This window comes from Tupaia chinensis, unplaced genomic scaffold, assembly GCF_000334495.1.
Source record: "Tupaia chinensis unplaced genomic scaffold, TupChi_1.0 Scaffold143636_1, whole genome shotgun sequence".
Classification (NCBI taxonomy): domain Eukaryota; kingdom Metazoa; phylum Chordata; class Mammalia; order Scandentia; family Tupaiidae; genus Tupaia; species Tupaia belangeri.
The window spans coordinates 189,541-205,891 of record NW_006203484.1 but is presented as its reverse complement, the minus strand read 5'-3'; the positions used below and the strand labels follow the sequence as shown (position 1 = coordinate 205,891).

At 38.9% G+C, this 16,351-nt stretch overlaps 1 protein-coding gene across 1 annotated transcript in view; it reads left to right on the top strand.

Moving 5' to 3' along the window:
- LOC102492399 (uncharacterized) overlaps nucleotides 1-16,351 on the top strand; it is a 144,603-nt gene that overhangs the window by 36,896 nt on the left and 91,356 nt on the right. The window contains exons 5-6 of the mRNA XM_027766695.1: nucleotides 2,030-4,123; nucleotides 4,211-4,307. Of these exons, the coding sequence (XP_027622496.1) occupies nucleotides 2,030-4,123; nucleotides 4,211-4,307 (2,191 nt within the window). The remainder of the gene's footprint in view (nucleotides 1-2,029; nucleotides 4,124-4,210; nucleotides 4,308-16,351) is intronic.

Genomic DNA, 16,351 nt, shown 5'->3' with positions numbered 1-16,351 from the left:
AAGAGTGTGGGAGGGGAACAGCGTAGGGAAGAAAATTTGGGAAAAAATAGAGAGGTAAGAAACTTGTGGGACACATATATGGTTTATTATCTGTTGATGAGGATGTGTGTAGTATTCTTAACTGGCTGGACTGAGGTGTACATCATACTTGGTGAAGTTGCTTTACAATCTAAATGATGTATGGCAATTGAATGTATGAATAATAAAATAAATAAATACATAAATAAATAAAGGGAAAAAAGTAAGTGGAGCCTGAAGACACCACTGAATTGCTGTAATATGAGAAAACCTTAACAGATAAGTTGTTTCTTATTGATGAGCAAAGAAACTGGTTTCTTGAGATAGTATGTACTCCTGGTGAAAATGCTGTGAATATTGCCAATATTAAACGCTAACAGCATTTTAAAAATTAATTACATAAACTTAGTTGATAAAATAATGGCAGGGTGTTAGAGGGTTAATTCCAGTTTTGAAAGATGTTCTACTGTGGGTAAGATGCATTCAAACAGCATTACACGCTATAAAGTACTCTGTTGTGGAGTCAATGTGGTAAAGCAAACTTCACTTAATCTACTACAATACAGTGTCAATTTAACTTTTACTTTTTCAGTATTTTTCTACTTACAGAAGAACTACCTATTTACAAGTATGATTTTTTTCTTTTTTTTTTTTTTTGGAGAAGTTTTTGCTATAGGGCGTGTGCACTCAACAGAAGACAGAGAGAGACAAACAGAAAGTGATAAATCACCCCTCGGGGGATGGTCATGCCACAATCCCTTCTCCTCCATTCTCCTCTTGGGATCCTGGGCAGGCAGGCACGCACACACACCCGGCATGAGTTTAAGCCACTGGGTCTGGAACTCGAACTGCAGTTGGCTACATGGGAGTCTGGCGACATAGCCATTACGCCAACTGCTGGTCCCACAAGTATGATATTTTTGTATTTCATTATTTCTGTGCTCTCATATTTTTAAAATGTGATTACCAGTTTTATTTTTTTTTAGAGAAATTTTCGTTATAGGACATGTGTGCTCATCAGCAAACAGAGAGAGACAGAGAGACAGATAGCACGAGATCATCCTCCCCTCAGAGTGGATGGCCACGCCACAGGCCCTTCTCCTCTTGGGATTTTGGGCATGTACGCACACACACCCAGCGTGAGTTTAAGCTATTGCATCTGGGACTCAACCCGTGGTTGACTACTTGGGAGTCCAGCGACATAACCATTACATCAGCTGTCAGTCATGTGATCACCAGTTTTCAGCTGAGCTTCTCAAATATGGTTATTAGTTTCATCTGCATTTGAATATTTGATTCCTTACTTAGTGGTTATGGATTAGTAGGATTCTTTGTCTCCTCTTTATGTTAAAGTCATGGGGTTTTATAGATAATGTTATTTGGTCTCTCTTTTTTAAAATTCATTCTTAAAATATTTTGGAAGGTGGATGGAAAGATTTTGATTTAAGATATTTGCTGTGGTTTTATATACCTTGAAATTAAATGTACATGTTCCTGGGGCCAGTTTCCTGTCCCTTTTTTCTTAGTGACAAGCTTTTGGTTTGGAGTTTGTTTTTGTTTCCTCATGTGAAACCCATGAAATAGAAATATGACTTGTAATTATTTTCAGTCCTGGAAATTGAAGAAAGCAGATTTGGCTGTGACATAGGGCATCTGTATATGTCTCATTCCATAAGAAATCTGTTAGTATTTGGACCAGCAGTTAGCGTAATGGTTATGTCGCTGGACTACCACGTGGTCGACTGCGGTTCGCGTCCTGGACCCGGTGGCTTAAAACTCACGCCGGGCACGTGTGCGTGTGTTTCCAAGATCCTGAGAGGAGAATGGAGGAGAAGGGATTGCAGCATGACCATCCCCCCTGGGGGGTGATTTCTCGCTTTCTGTCTCTCTGTCTCTCTCTGTCTGTCTGGCGAGTGCACGTGCCCTATAGCGAAAACCTCTCCAAAAATAAAAAATAATAAAAGAAATCTGTTAGTATTTTTATGTTAAGATTAATTTTTCTTATTTCTAGAAGTTTGGAAAGCTAATCACGTGAAAAAGAGAAGCCAAGAAAACCAACCTGAACATTTATGGGAAATCATATTTATCAATGAAAAAACCTTCATTAATAAACAAGGTAATGTAATAGGGAAACCATTTAACTTGGACATAAATTATTTTCCTTCCAGAAAAATATCCTGTCAGTGTGACTCATGTGGAGTGAGTTTGAACAATATTTCAGGATATATTACCAGGAAGAAAAACTTAGGAAAAAATCCTGATGAATTTCATGACTGTGAGAAATTGCTTCTTGATGTTAAAAATGAAAAAACTTCTATCAGAGAGAACAGAGAGTTTTGTAAAAATAGGGAAGCCCTTAATCATCTTGAAGACTGTGTTCAGCATGAGAAGATTAAAACATTAGAGCAAAATTTTGAATTTAACACATGTCGGGAAACCTTCCTTGAAAAGGCAATATTCAATACACACAGGAATGAGAATGCAGAAGTGAATGACTGTGAATGTAATAAATACAAGAAAACTTTCTGTGATGATTCATTCCTCTTCTTCCATGAGATACCTCCCACAAAGGAAAATCCCTGTGAGTTTAGTGATTATGATAAATCCTCATTTGTAAAGTCTACCCTTTTGAAATATCATGGAATGTATATGAAAGATCATAATAAGTACAGTGAGTGTAGAAATAATTTTAGGAGGAATTTACCTCTCTCACAACTTCAGAAAACTCATAAAGGAGAGAAACACTTTGAATGTAATGAATGTGGGAAAGCTTTCTGGGAAAAGTCACACCTCACTCGACATCAGAGGGTACACACAGGAGAGAAACGCTTTCACTGTAACGAATGTGGGAAAACTTTCTGGGAAAAGTCAAACCTCACTAAACATCAGAGATCACACACAGGAGAGAAACCTTACAAATGCAATGAATGTGGGAAAGCCTTTAGCCACAAGTCGGCCCTAACATTACACAAGAGAACACATACAGGGGAGAAACCTTATCAATGTAATGCATGTGGGAAAACGTTTTACCAGAAGTCAGATCTCACTAAACATCAGAGAACACACACAGGGTTGAAACCCTATGAATGTTACGAATGTGGTAAATCCTTCTGTATGAACTCACACCTTACAGTACATCAGAGAACTCACACAGGTGAGAAACCCTTTGAATGTCCTGAGTGTGGGAAATCTTTTTGTCAGAAATCACATCTAACACAGCATCAGAGAACTCATGTAGGAGATAAACCTTTTGAGTGTAATGCATGTGGAAAAACTTTCTACCACAAGTCAGTACTCACCAGACATCAGATAATTCATACAGGTTTGAAACCTTATGAATGTTATGAATGTGGGAAAGCCTTCTGCTTGAAGTCAGACCTCACAGTACATGAGAGAACTCACACAGGGGAGAAACCCTTTTTATGTCCTCAATGTGGAAAGTTCTTTAGCCATAAGTCAACCCTTTCTCAACATTATAGAATACATACAGGGGAGAAACCTTATGAATGCCATGAATGTGGAAAAATCTTTTACAATAAATCATACCTAACTAAACATAATAGAACACATACAGGAGAGAAACCCTATGAATGCAGTGAATGTGGGAAAACCTTTTGCCAGAAGTCACAACTCACTCAGCATCAGAGAATTCACATGGGAGAGAAACCCTATGACTGTAATGAATGTGGGAAAGCTTTTTGTCATAAGTCTGCTCTAATTGTACATCAAAGAACCCATACAGAAGAAAAGCCCTATAAATGTAATGAGTGTGGAAAATCTTTCTGTGTGAAGTCAGGACTTATTTTACACCAGAGAAAACACACAGGGGAGAAACCCTATGAGTGTAGTGAATGTGGGAAATCCTTCAGTCACAAATCATCCCTTACAGTACATCACAGGGCTCACACAGGAGAGAAATCTTGTCAATGTAATGAATGTGGGAAGATCTTTTACCGTAAATCAGACCTTGCTAAGCATCAGAGATCACACACAGGAGAGAAGCCCTATGAATGTAGCACATGTGGAAAAACCTTCTCTCAAAAGTCAAACCTCATTGTACATCAGAGAACACACACTGAAGAAAAAAATCGTATGAATAAAACATATTAAAAATGTATAGTCACAAGTCCAGTTTTCACACCATGGGGAAAGTTCACTCACATTTTGAATGTTCAGTAATCTTTGTTCACAGACTGCCCTTATTTAATTGAAAAGTTTTGGGGGGTAAACCCACAGACTACAACAAATATGGACCAGTCTTTGTTAAATGACAGCCTATTGAATGTCAGGTATGCCAGTTTAATACTGGTGTAAAAATCTTATAAAGTTGTTGGGTTTTTATAGCTTCTAGCAAAGATAAACTATATTGAGAAATTTGTCGATTTAAGAAATATAAATTGAAAGATTTGCTTAGAAATAATGTAGTAATAAACACAGTTTTAGTTCTATTCCATAATTATCTTTAGGACACATAAGAAATAGTAATTTATAGGTGTATTTTGTGGAATTTAAAGCTTTAAAAACAAAATAAATTTACAATTTATTTGAGTAGTTGCAATAAGAGTACAGAGAATGCCCATGTATCCTTCACCAAGCTTTCACTAATGATAATATCTTACATTAACCATAGTATATGCTCAAATTCAAGAAACTGGTGATATCATGCTTTTAACTCAGATACCTTTCAAATTTCATCAGATTTTACATGCACACTATGTATATGTATGTATGTATGTCGTTTTATCAAATTTTACCACTTGTAGATTCCTAATAGATCTTGGTTAATACCCAATTAGATTGCAGAATAAAGAAGGAACCTAAGATCTCTATTGCATCAAGGTTACAAAGAAATCAGGATTTGGCCTCAAGATGACCCCTTTTATTAGTAGTCATATCCTTTCCACAACCCTATCCCTTTCAACTGTGTGGATATGAAGCTTTTTAAAATCATAGATAAATTGAACAATTCAGGCAGTAGCACTAAATTCTATTAATAACATTAAATGTGAAGTATCCCTAAAGTGCTTAGGACTTATGTATGTTCAAATGGTATATTATATAAACTGTGTATGTTTCATATGCATAATGGAACTTAATAGAATTCTGTGTAGGAAGTAAGGTATCCGGTTTACTAGTTGTTACAACATCAGGCCCACTCTCAATCATTTTAAGGCTTAGTTCAACAGTTTAAAAGGAGATCCACGCTGCTAATGTCTACCCATACAGAAGTCATAAATCATCAGGCCAACTTGGTGGCATAACAGTAATGTATTATTTATGTGATGCTGGATTCATATGGAAGATTATGGGTCTGGCTTCTTAGTTGACCTGTATGTGCCAGGTGCATGTGCCCATGTTTCTGGTGGGCTGGGAAGGCTGGGGAGAGATTGCAGTGTCAGATTTTGGATATGTGTGTTCGTCTGTATTTCTCACTCTCATGAAGAATAAACTTTTGAAAAGATATTATAAAAATTAATTGTGATCTACCTCCAGCCTCAGCCAGTCTCCTCCCAAGGAAAGTATAATAAAAGTTATAAATCATCATAACCAAATTTTTAAAAATGTATTCTGTGCATGGGGAGATTACAGCCTTACTCCATATTAATCTCTTTCTCTTCTCATCCATTGTGCATTTCATGCCATAAAGTGCCTTGATAGACATATATGAACACTAATCTTCAGTCTAAAGTATTGTCCAAACCTTCTGTAGACATGTCTTTTCTAAGACAGCACCTGGCAGAGAGGCCCACATATACAAACTAGGTGTTTCTCAGGGTTATTGGGTTATAAATTCAGGAGTTGGATATACCCAGATAAGCATTTGGGCCCTCAGAAGTGTTTTTTAAAGACAACGTCTCACTCCAGTGCAATCCCCTTGCATTCTAAATAGGTAGGAATATAGGTGTGCAGCACAACATCTGACTTTTAGGGTGTTCCAGAAATTGAATCTGGATTTCCCATTCAGCTTCAGCCTGAGTAACAGCTACATGTTACCAGTGTGCTTCACCACAGCTGAGCTTCTCAGACACTTGACAGTATGAAGAGTAGGTCTGAGATTAGAGCTACAGTGGCACTTTCTCAACAATGTAAAAGTCATAGAGTATAGTATATGATCAGATCACACAAACAATCTAAAATTACACAGTCTAATGATTTTAGATTACACTTAGTTTTTATCTTAAAAAACTAGAAAAGCAAATTAAATCCCCATTCATGAAAAAAAATTGACTAAAAAAATCAAGAAAATTAAAAAGAGAAAAATCAATAAAACCAAAAACTGATTATTTGCAAAGGTCTATAAAATTGATATACTTCTAGCTAAATTAAAAAATAAAAAGAAGCCTTAGATTGCTGATATGAAAAATGAAAGATGAGTCATCACTACTGATCGTATGGATATTAAAAATATTACAGAGTATTATGGATAACTCTGCCCATAAATTTGATAATCTTACTGAAATGGATCAATTCCTTTAAAGATGCACTCTATCAAAACTCACATAGGGTAAACCTGAATAGGCATATATCTATTGAAGAAATGTAATGAATAATGACCTTCCAAAAGAGAGAATGCCAAGACCAGATGGGTTTATTGAGAAATTCTTGACAACATGTAAGGTAGAAATGATACTAGTTCTTCACAGTCTCTTCCAGAAAGTTAAAGCAGAGGGAATACTTCTAACTTACTCCCTGAGGCCAGCATTACCTTAACACCAAAACCTAGCAAAGACATTACAAGAAAGGAAAAATATAGACCATTTCTCATAAACATAGATTTAAAACTCCTTGACAGAATATTAGCAAATAAAATCCAACAATGTGTAGAAAGGATTATATACCATGACCAAGAGGTATTTATTATAGGTATTCAAGGCTAGTCAACATCTGATAATTGGCATAACTCATCACATCAACAATTCAAAGATGATACATGATCATATCAATACATGCAGAAGAGCATTTGACAAAACAACTTGCTGATTCATTGTAAAAACAGCAAACTAGTAATACAGGGGAACTTCCTCAACTTGATAAAGAACTACAAAATTCCCTACAGTTAATACCATACTTAGTGTTTCAAAACAAGATGCTTTCCCACAAGATAGGAACAAGGCAAGCTCTTGTCACTGTTCTACATCCTCCTGGAAGTCCTCACTAATGCAGTAAGTCCAAATAATAATAATAATAAAATAAATTAAGAGGAAGAAATTAAATTGTTCACAGATGATTGTAGAAAATTCCAAAGAACAATAAAAACCTGACACTAATAAGCAATTATAGCAAGGTTGCAGGATAGTGTACAGGCAGGCAGACAATAAATGACCTATTAAGCCACAAACAGAAATAGAGCAGCCTTAAATGCATATTGTTAGTTTAAAGAAATCCATTCTGAAAAGGCTCATTATACTGTATAACTCCAAATCCGACGTTTTGGAAAAGCAAAAACTATGAAGACTAAACAATGGTACCAGGAGTTCGGGAGCAGGGTTGGGGGAAGGCGAGGGATGAATAGGTGGAAAGTGATTTTTAAGGCAGTGTATTCCATAGGTACTGTAATTATTCATACCTGTCATTATACATTTATCAAACCCACAGTATGCAACAGAGTGAATCCTAATGTAAACTATGGACTTCAGTTATTAATGTGTCAGTATTGGCTCATAATTGTAACAAATGTACCACAATAATACAAGATAATAATGAGAGAAATTGTGAAACATGGGAGGGGTGAAAGGATGTATGGGGAGTCTCTGTACTTTTTGCTCAGTTTTTCTGTAACTGTTAAACTACTCTAAAAAATAAAGTATATTAAATAAATGACTAACCAACCCTGCCTGCATACAGCAATATAGATGGGTTTATGTGGGGATCTTTCCTATGTATTTTATGAAATAAAAACTCATCGTTCAGTACCAATTGTTCTTTATTTGGGTTTGAGAGTATTGGGCAATGGGACATCATCTCAGAATCCAGCCACCAAATGTATTTTCAATTATAGTTTTTAATTTTCCTAAGTCTTATCATTTTTATTTTTTTCATGAGCAAGAGACACAGAGAAGGAGACAGAGACAGCACCCCTAGTAGGGTTTTGATGCCATGATCCACCCCTAGGCCCAGCCAACTTGGATCATGGGCATGTGCATGCCTGGTGTACTCAAGGAGGTCTTCAGACATGGACTGGGAACTTACCATGTGGGTCAGCCTAGCAGAGGCATCATGTTTTATGCTGTGCCACAGTTTGACCCGTGTAAGCCTTACCATTTTTTAGAATTATCTTGTGTTCCTTACCTTTTTTATAACATCTTGTTTCTGTACTAAGGTTTTTATTGGTCAGTTTCTGCACTGAAACTGCAGTCACCACAAATGAACATTTGAATTGCTTTTATACATCTTTGATACATTTTTAAGTTATAATTACTGCAACCTGAAATTAAGACCCACTTTTTTTGAGAGGTTTTTGCAATAGGGCGTGTGCGATCACTAGAGACAGAGAGAGAGTGACAGAGAGAAAGCAAGAAATCACCCCCCAGGGGGGATTGCCACTCCACAATCCCTTCTCCTCCATTCTCTCTTGGGATCTTGGGCACGCATGCACGTGTGCCTGGTGTGAGTTTAAGCCAGTGGGTCTGGGACTCGAACTGTGATTAACTACATGAGAGTCCAGCGATGTACCCATTATGCCATCTGCTGGTCCCAAGACCCAATATTACTGGCTGTCTTCACATCTGAAGCCAAGTGGGCTTCAAATGGCCTAACCACGAGTTTCTCTCTTTGCTCCACAGATAAAGACCCCTAATTAGACCCTTCTTATCAGGAGAATCAGGCATGCACAGTTCCTCCTTATCCCCCCAATAGCGAGTTTCACTTCCCTGCCAGCTTGTGATATTTTTCAGACAAGTCTATAACATTCTCCCACAGCACATGGATCACTGTACCCTTGTGATACTACAAGGCTGCTGCCTACTACCCCTGCTTTTTCACTCTGCTCTCAAGTGGGATCCTCCTGTGGTTGTATGTGGATGTGGCATTCTCACTGGGCCTGAGAGTATATATGACTAATAAACTCATAGCTCTGATTAGTCTAGTGTCAGGCATCATATGTTCAGCCCTTTCATGCCCCCCCCCCCCGAAGCAAATCCCTCCTTCACCAATAGAATAACTAGGAAGCAACTAGCATAGTAAGCAGGGTGCACCTTCTAAGATCAAGGTCACCTACTTAGTTTTTAACTAATTGCTCATGTATTAACTGGTTCTGTGATATGGCCAAGGCTACTTGGATAGAACCACTAGCTACTGGCAGACTTCTTGAATATTCAACTATGCCAAACTCTGTGTGTGTGTGTGTGTGTGTGTGTGTGTGTGTGTGTGTGTGTGTTGGGGAGAGTTGTCATCTCTTTCTATCCTGAAATGCTCTTGTCCTCAAGACACAAGGCTATATTGGCTATATTGCTACATGACTTGCCATCAGGTTCAGCCTCGTTGGCAGGCGTTCCCTAAGGCTTTTGTAAAGGCAAGTGACAGCGCAGTGTTCCACTGATCAGCCCTAGAGCCAATTTATAAACCAGAACTATCTGGTTATTACATATAGCCCTGGTAACCTTCAGTGGCTGCTCGGGGCATTTCTACAGACCTTTGTTACTGTAGCTTTGGAATGGGAATGCAGATTGCCGTGCATGAGGATTTTGGAAAGGCCCGCAAAACCATCACTTGGGAGGATTAGGCCTGGCCTTCTGATTGATGAGCTGTTTCTCAAGCAGTGTTAGTGGCCTTGCCCATCCATGCTGCTTCCTACCTTGCTGCCACCAGACACACTATTGAGGGTATCAAGGTGCACATTCATGATGGCCCAGGTACTGATGAGAAAGAAAAGGGGACCAGATTCTCCCAAATACCTGGAGAAGTGACTCAATTGCTCTCCTAGTGCACAATCCCTAGCCAATATATCTGGGTTTTTGCTTAGCCAATATGCCAAAGAACTAATCTTGCAATTATGATCCTTGATGACCTTCACCTGGGCCATAGACAGAATGACTCTATCACATGTGGACCTTGACCCTAGAGGAAAAGGAAGCCACCTATGAGGCCGGCTGGTGGACATTTATACTTCTCCCTGTAACCACCTAGAAGCTACACATCATGGGTTATTGAACAGAAACATCAACTGAAAGCTGCAACTTTACCATTGGGTCATAAGGAATGTCATGATGCATTTTTGCATAGAAAAACAAAAATATGTCATGACATTCCTGATGACCTAATAGAAGTCTAAAATATTTTGAGGTTATTTCTACAAAGAGAAAAGTGAGAGGAAAACCTGCACAGTGATATAAAGTTTCTCTAGCAGAGGATGATGTCTGTCAGCCTCTGGGTTATGAGCCTCCCATGTTTTTGCAGCACTTCTGCTCCTTATGCCTTTATTGCAACAAATATCCTAACTCTCAGGGTCAAAGGGAAAAACTATCCTGTGACACAACAAAGGGATGCATACAAATACAGCTTAGACCCTGAAGTCTTAAGTCATATGGAGTAACTCTTGTTCTGGAGGAGGCACTTAATCCTAATGATGCTGATTTAAGGCTCTGAAGAAATTTACCCATATTATCAGAGTGAAGAAAACTACCTTCCTCCCCCTGAGTTATATACAGTAACCAAGTAAAAATGGAAAGAAGGAAATAGGTGAGAGGAACCTAGATAGGAAACAATAAAATAATTGAAAAGAAAATCCACAGTTTGGCCCAATTGAAATTCCGAAACTTAAATAACTTATACAACAAAAGATGAAGGGACATTTATTAGCTTACAAACTGCAACATAGTTTCTGAATTAATTTAAATATCTGCTGAAGTGTACTGATAATAAACTTTTATGACTTTAGTACAGGCCTTGAATACCTGCACAGTCTACTAAATTTAATCATGGCACTCCCTAAAATCTTAGTGGAGTTACTAAATACAAATAAAGATTAGTATGTTCACCTTAAGCAATGACACTATTACCCAGTACACTGTGATTGTAAGAGTCATCAACTTTATTTTATGGAAGCTTTGAGTAATAAAATGTAGTCTTTGGCACTTACAGATGGATTAACAAAATGGGATCCTGTGTACTGTACATCTCAGTTGAAACCATCATGTGAGATCTGTTTCCAGTAGAGGTGATTATCTCCACAGTTTTCTCCATTTAACAGTTTAGTTTAGCCTTTTCTTAAATCTGGTAATAATGCTGGTGCTTCATGGTGAATTACTGTAACTGTCACTGCTGTAGCTCATCTTTTAATGCCCCAGTGACCAACACCCAATGTTCCTGATACTATTGACTCCATCCAATTAGCAATGGGTGAATATTTTGTTATTACAGATTTGGCTAATATCCTCTGCTCATTTCAGCATCCTTTCTGGCAGTTTGTTTTCATCTCCAAAAGACTCAATACACCTTTCTAGGCTACCCATAGCTTACCTCTGCCCTTGCACACACACACTGCAGGCAATACATTGGCTGCATCCACATTTCTCTAGGAACACAGATATAAATTTGCATTAATAGCTTCCTCTGAAGAGCTGAAACAGGACCAGCAGTAAGTGCAATGACTATGTCACTGGACTCCCATGTATTCGACCGCGGTTCGAGTCTCTGACCCGGTGTCTTAAAATCATGCTGGGCACGTGTGCGTGCGTGCCCAAGATCCCAAGGGGAGAACAGAGGAGAAGAGATTGTGGCGTGGCCATCCCTTCTGGGGGGTGACTTCTCGCTTTCTGTCTCTCTGTCTCTCTCTGTCTTTCTGGCGAGCACACGCGCCCTATAGCAAAAAAAAAAAAAAAAAAACCAAGCTGAAACAGCACTTCATTGGGGACACACAAATACAAAAATGCTCACAGAATGGGAATAGATCATTTCCCCACACATAATACAAAGACTTGCCACCACTCAGTTAAGTTCTTAAGAAATATTTGATAGAGAGGGCTATTCAATCACTGACACTGTCAGAACCCATCAACCTCAACAGCTATCAACCTCCTTAGAACACACACATTAATACATATCCAGTGTCTTTTAGTCCTTTTTGAATTGTGCCAGCAACATGTTTCTCACATGTTGTAATTACTTCATCTCAAGACTATTATTTTCAGATAAGCCTACATTGTATGGGCTCCCCTTCAGAAAAAGACTAACATCTGTCCAGGTTGCAGTGATCAAGCACTACAATTAGTGCCCTTCAGAACTCCTTCAATGTAGAGGCTTGTATTAGGTCCTGTGTGCATCTGAAAATGCACTACTAATCTTTCCCAGAAAGAGAGGTAAGGTTCTTGTGTGATATTTACTCTTCCCCTGCTATCACAGAATTTAAATACTATGATGTAGCATTCACAATACTTGGACTGACTCCCACATGGCTGACCCCACAGTTTTAGTCCCAGACCCAGTGGCTTGAGAAACACTCCAGGTGCACGTGCACAAATAGGGGTGATACAGTTAACTAGAAAAATGCTTACTTATTCAGTGATGGTAGAGTGACGTGGCATAATTGTCTGTTAAACTTGTTTTTGTTCTTGGCTTCCTGGTGTCCAAATACTCTTCTCATGCTGTAAAATATGTTTAATTTTTCTAATTTCTTTTTTGGTCTGGCTATGATATTCTTGGTTTATTTTATTTTTTTTAAGTGAGGAATTTATTAAAAGAGAGGGGAGGAAAAAGAGAGCTCCCAAGAAAGGAGGGGTTCTGGAGAATGGGTTGTCCAGGTTACTACATTCTAAAAAGATCAGTTGATATTCCAATCTGAAGGACTGAATATAAGGCATAACTATTCCTCCTGCTCTGGATATAAGAGGTCCCCAAGCACCTAATATAGTAGGATGAGACTCTAGGACTAAGGGACTTTAGGAACCAGAACTATAGGTAAGATGGAAGTTACTTGGATCCTAGGAGAGCATTGCTGAACTCTGTGGAAAGAAGAATTTGCAGACCCATAGGCAGTACAAGTTTGGAAGGGATTGTGATGCAGCCTGGGGGTTGGGGGGAGAAAAAAGAAATATTAACATTGGCACAGTCACCATATTAACTGCAAACATCTAAAACACATAAATGAAAAGGGAGCGAGAAGAATCTTCCTCTGGAAAATAAAAGGGGAAGCTGTATATCTATAGTGAAACTCAGAACATTTGAAGACAGAAGCCTGGGTCCATTAAATTATCTGATAGCATGGGGCTGTGCTACACTGAAGGCATGTAACAACTATTGACAAGAGATATTGGGGTGATCAAGCCCAATACCAGTCCAAGATCCACTTCTTGTCTCACACTCATAAATAATTAGAGAGAATGTGAGGAAAGGAGTCAAGGAGAAAAACAGAGAAGCAAGATACTTATGGGACACAGAAATGAATGGATGATTATCTTTTGATGATAATGTGTATGATACCTTCAACTAGGCTGGGGTGAAGTGTATTCATGTTGGTAAATTCACTTTACAAGCTAAGTGATGTGTGGTGACTCAATGTATTAAAAACAAACGAACAAAAATAACACAGAGTTTACTGAAAGAGGAAGCTCCGGGTAGGGAGGAGTCCAGAAAAGGGTTGCCAAAGAGATGCTGAGGTGAGGGATCTTTATCCCAAGAAGTGTCTTGCATTTGGGGTTACCAGTTTGATGATTCACATCATTATCATATTTGGGAGTGGGTTTACAAATCTCAAGATTTCAACCATTCAGACCTTCGATAGTCAACATTCAGTAGATCTTTGTCTGAGGTCTGTGACCCATAAAGTTTCTAGATTTTTATGATGGCTCCCACAATTCTAAGATGAAGCTTTGTTCTTTGATATATTTTTCCCTTGTACTTCTAAAATGTAATATCACTTAAACCTGTCCCCCCTTATCTTGCAGCCAACATGTCACTTTTCCATTTCTCCAACAATAGCTCAGGGTCCTTTCCTCTGTGCTTCTGGACCAAAAGACTACATTATTTGTTTGGAATGTAGTAGTAATGTAGAAAATGTTAGTTTCAGCTGTTATTTGTCTTGAGCTGGCTGTAGGTAGCTCTTTGTGAGTAAGCAGTTTCTAATGTCTGATTTTGAGTGAGAGCAATGAATGGTTTCTAGCAGAACCTCGTCCAGAATGACTCTGTCTTGTAAGTTGGCCCTATCTCATGGGTCTATATCCTAAATCCTAAATATATTTGCTTGTGCCTATCTCCTGTTACTACAAAAACATTATTTAATCAGAATATCTTCTATTTGGGAGTTCCTTTGTATGTTACAAATTGCTTTTCTCTTGATGCTTTTTTTTTTTTGAGAGAGATTTTTGCTATAGGGTGTATGTGCTCACCCAGGAGTCAGAGAGATGGAAAGCAAGAAATTCCACCTTCCCAGGGGGGAATGACTATGCTGCAATCCCTTCTCCATTCTCCTCTCTGGATTTTGGGCATGCACACACGTGTTCCCTGCGTGAGTTTTAAGCAAATGGGTTTGGGATTCAAACTGTGGTAAACTACATAGGAGTCCAGCAACAACTAATACACTATCAGCTGGTGCCTTTCTTGATGCTTTTTTTTTTTTAATAAAACTTCCCCAAAAGGGGAATTTTATTGATTAATTTATTCCCTCACAAAAAGACTGACTGTAATAAAATGAGGTGAACATTCACCTCAAGATTTTGTCATATTCATAATAAAAAAGATGAGGCTTAGAATTGGATCACTTGAGCCTTTCTCTTCTTATCTCCTCCCAGTTCAAAATGCTTACATCTCTTACTAGCCAGCATTCTCTTAGATCTGCAGTTGGGCTCAACATAGTCAAACCTCAGCACAATCTTCTTTGTAGTTTTTGCCTTCTTTCAGAAACTAGGCTTAGTCTGTCCACCATAGCCACTCTGTTTCCTGTCATAACGCTGCTTTCCTTGAGCATACAGAGAATCCTTGCCCTTTTTGTAATGTGTCACTTTATGAGGTTGGCACTTGCCACACTTACATCAAGTCCAGTGTGTTTTAGGAATGTTCACCATATTTGTGGGCATGCTGTCTGCCCAGAAAGAGAGAGGCAGGCCAGCTTGATGCTTTTATGATAACACCCCTCTATTTTTTACTTTTAAAATTATTTTAACTTTGTTTTTAGTTGATAGATAATATGGGGTGCAATTACAATGTGATATTCTGATTTATGTATGCATTTTAGATTAAATCACTTTACCAACTTGTGGTTGATGAGGGATGGCAAGAGAGATGGAGAAAGGAAAGATATTGATAAAAGGCTACATAATGATACAGAAAGTTGGGGTGATCAGGCCCAACATCAGTGGCAAATCTGGAGCCACGAACTTGTTCTTATCTCATGCTCACAAATAAGCAGAGATGTAGACGCAGGGAGGGGATAGCAAAGTGGAGTTTTATCAAGAGAGGAGAGGAGAAACAGAGCTCCCAAACAGGGAGGGGTCCCAGGAATGGACTGCCAAAGAGGAGCTGGGGTGAAGGGCTTTTATCCCAGCAAGGAGGGACTTATGCATGCATTTCACTTGTGGGGGCTACATGTCAAGTGATTTGTATCGTCTTTTTTTCTATTTGGGAGTGAGCTCATGAACCACAAGAATTTAGACTTTTAGAGGCACAAGGTCCACCTACAGGCCTCTGGCCAGCAAGGGATATTGAGGGAGGGTCACCTCTGACCCCCACCCCACTTCCAGACTCCCCAGCCCAAGACTCCACCTCCTAGGTAGGTAGAGAGAATTTTTCTGCAGCGGCTATTTTTTTTGAAGCCCCTCTATTCTCTTGTTAATTCCTAGCTCTGTCTCTTTCCACAGACTCTCCTTTCCTGTCAGCAGGCGCAAGGTCCACCTACGGGCCTCTGGCGAAATCGCGTCGCGCATCGCGTGCCATGTGTTAGCGTGTGACTTTTTCTTTATTTTCCTCTGTTGTTTTTCATGTCGTTTCATATTATCCTCTCCTCATTTTTTTCCCTGCCAGAGGGACTAGACAGGTCTTGAATCAGATATCTGAAATTCCCTAGTAAGGTAAGTGTCTCTGGGATCCTCCCTCGTACTGATCCACCTGTGAGAATGGAGATACTGCTTTTTAGATATCTCAGTAGAGTTCCCCTCTTGAGAGAACATTGGTAAAAACAACAGAAGAGAGACTTCAGCAAACATCTATTCCCAGCCAAAAGGAAACACTCTTACTCCTAGTGGGAGAAACCTCCCCCAAGAGGTTTTCAAAAGAGAATACATCTTCCAATGGCTAGAAGTAGAAAAAGAGCCTCAGGTCTGAATAAACAAGGGAATAAGTCTCCAACAAAGGAAAACGCCCCTCCATGTCTCGTAAATATGGAGGACATTACCAAAATGACAGA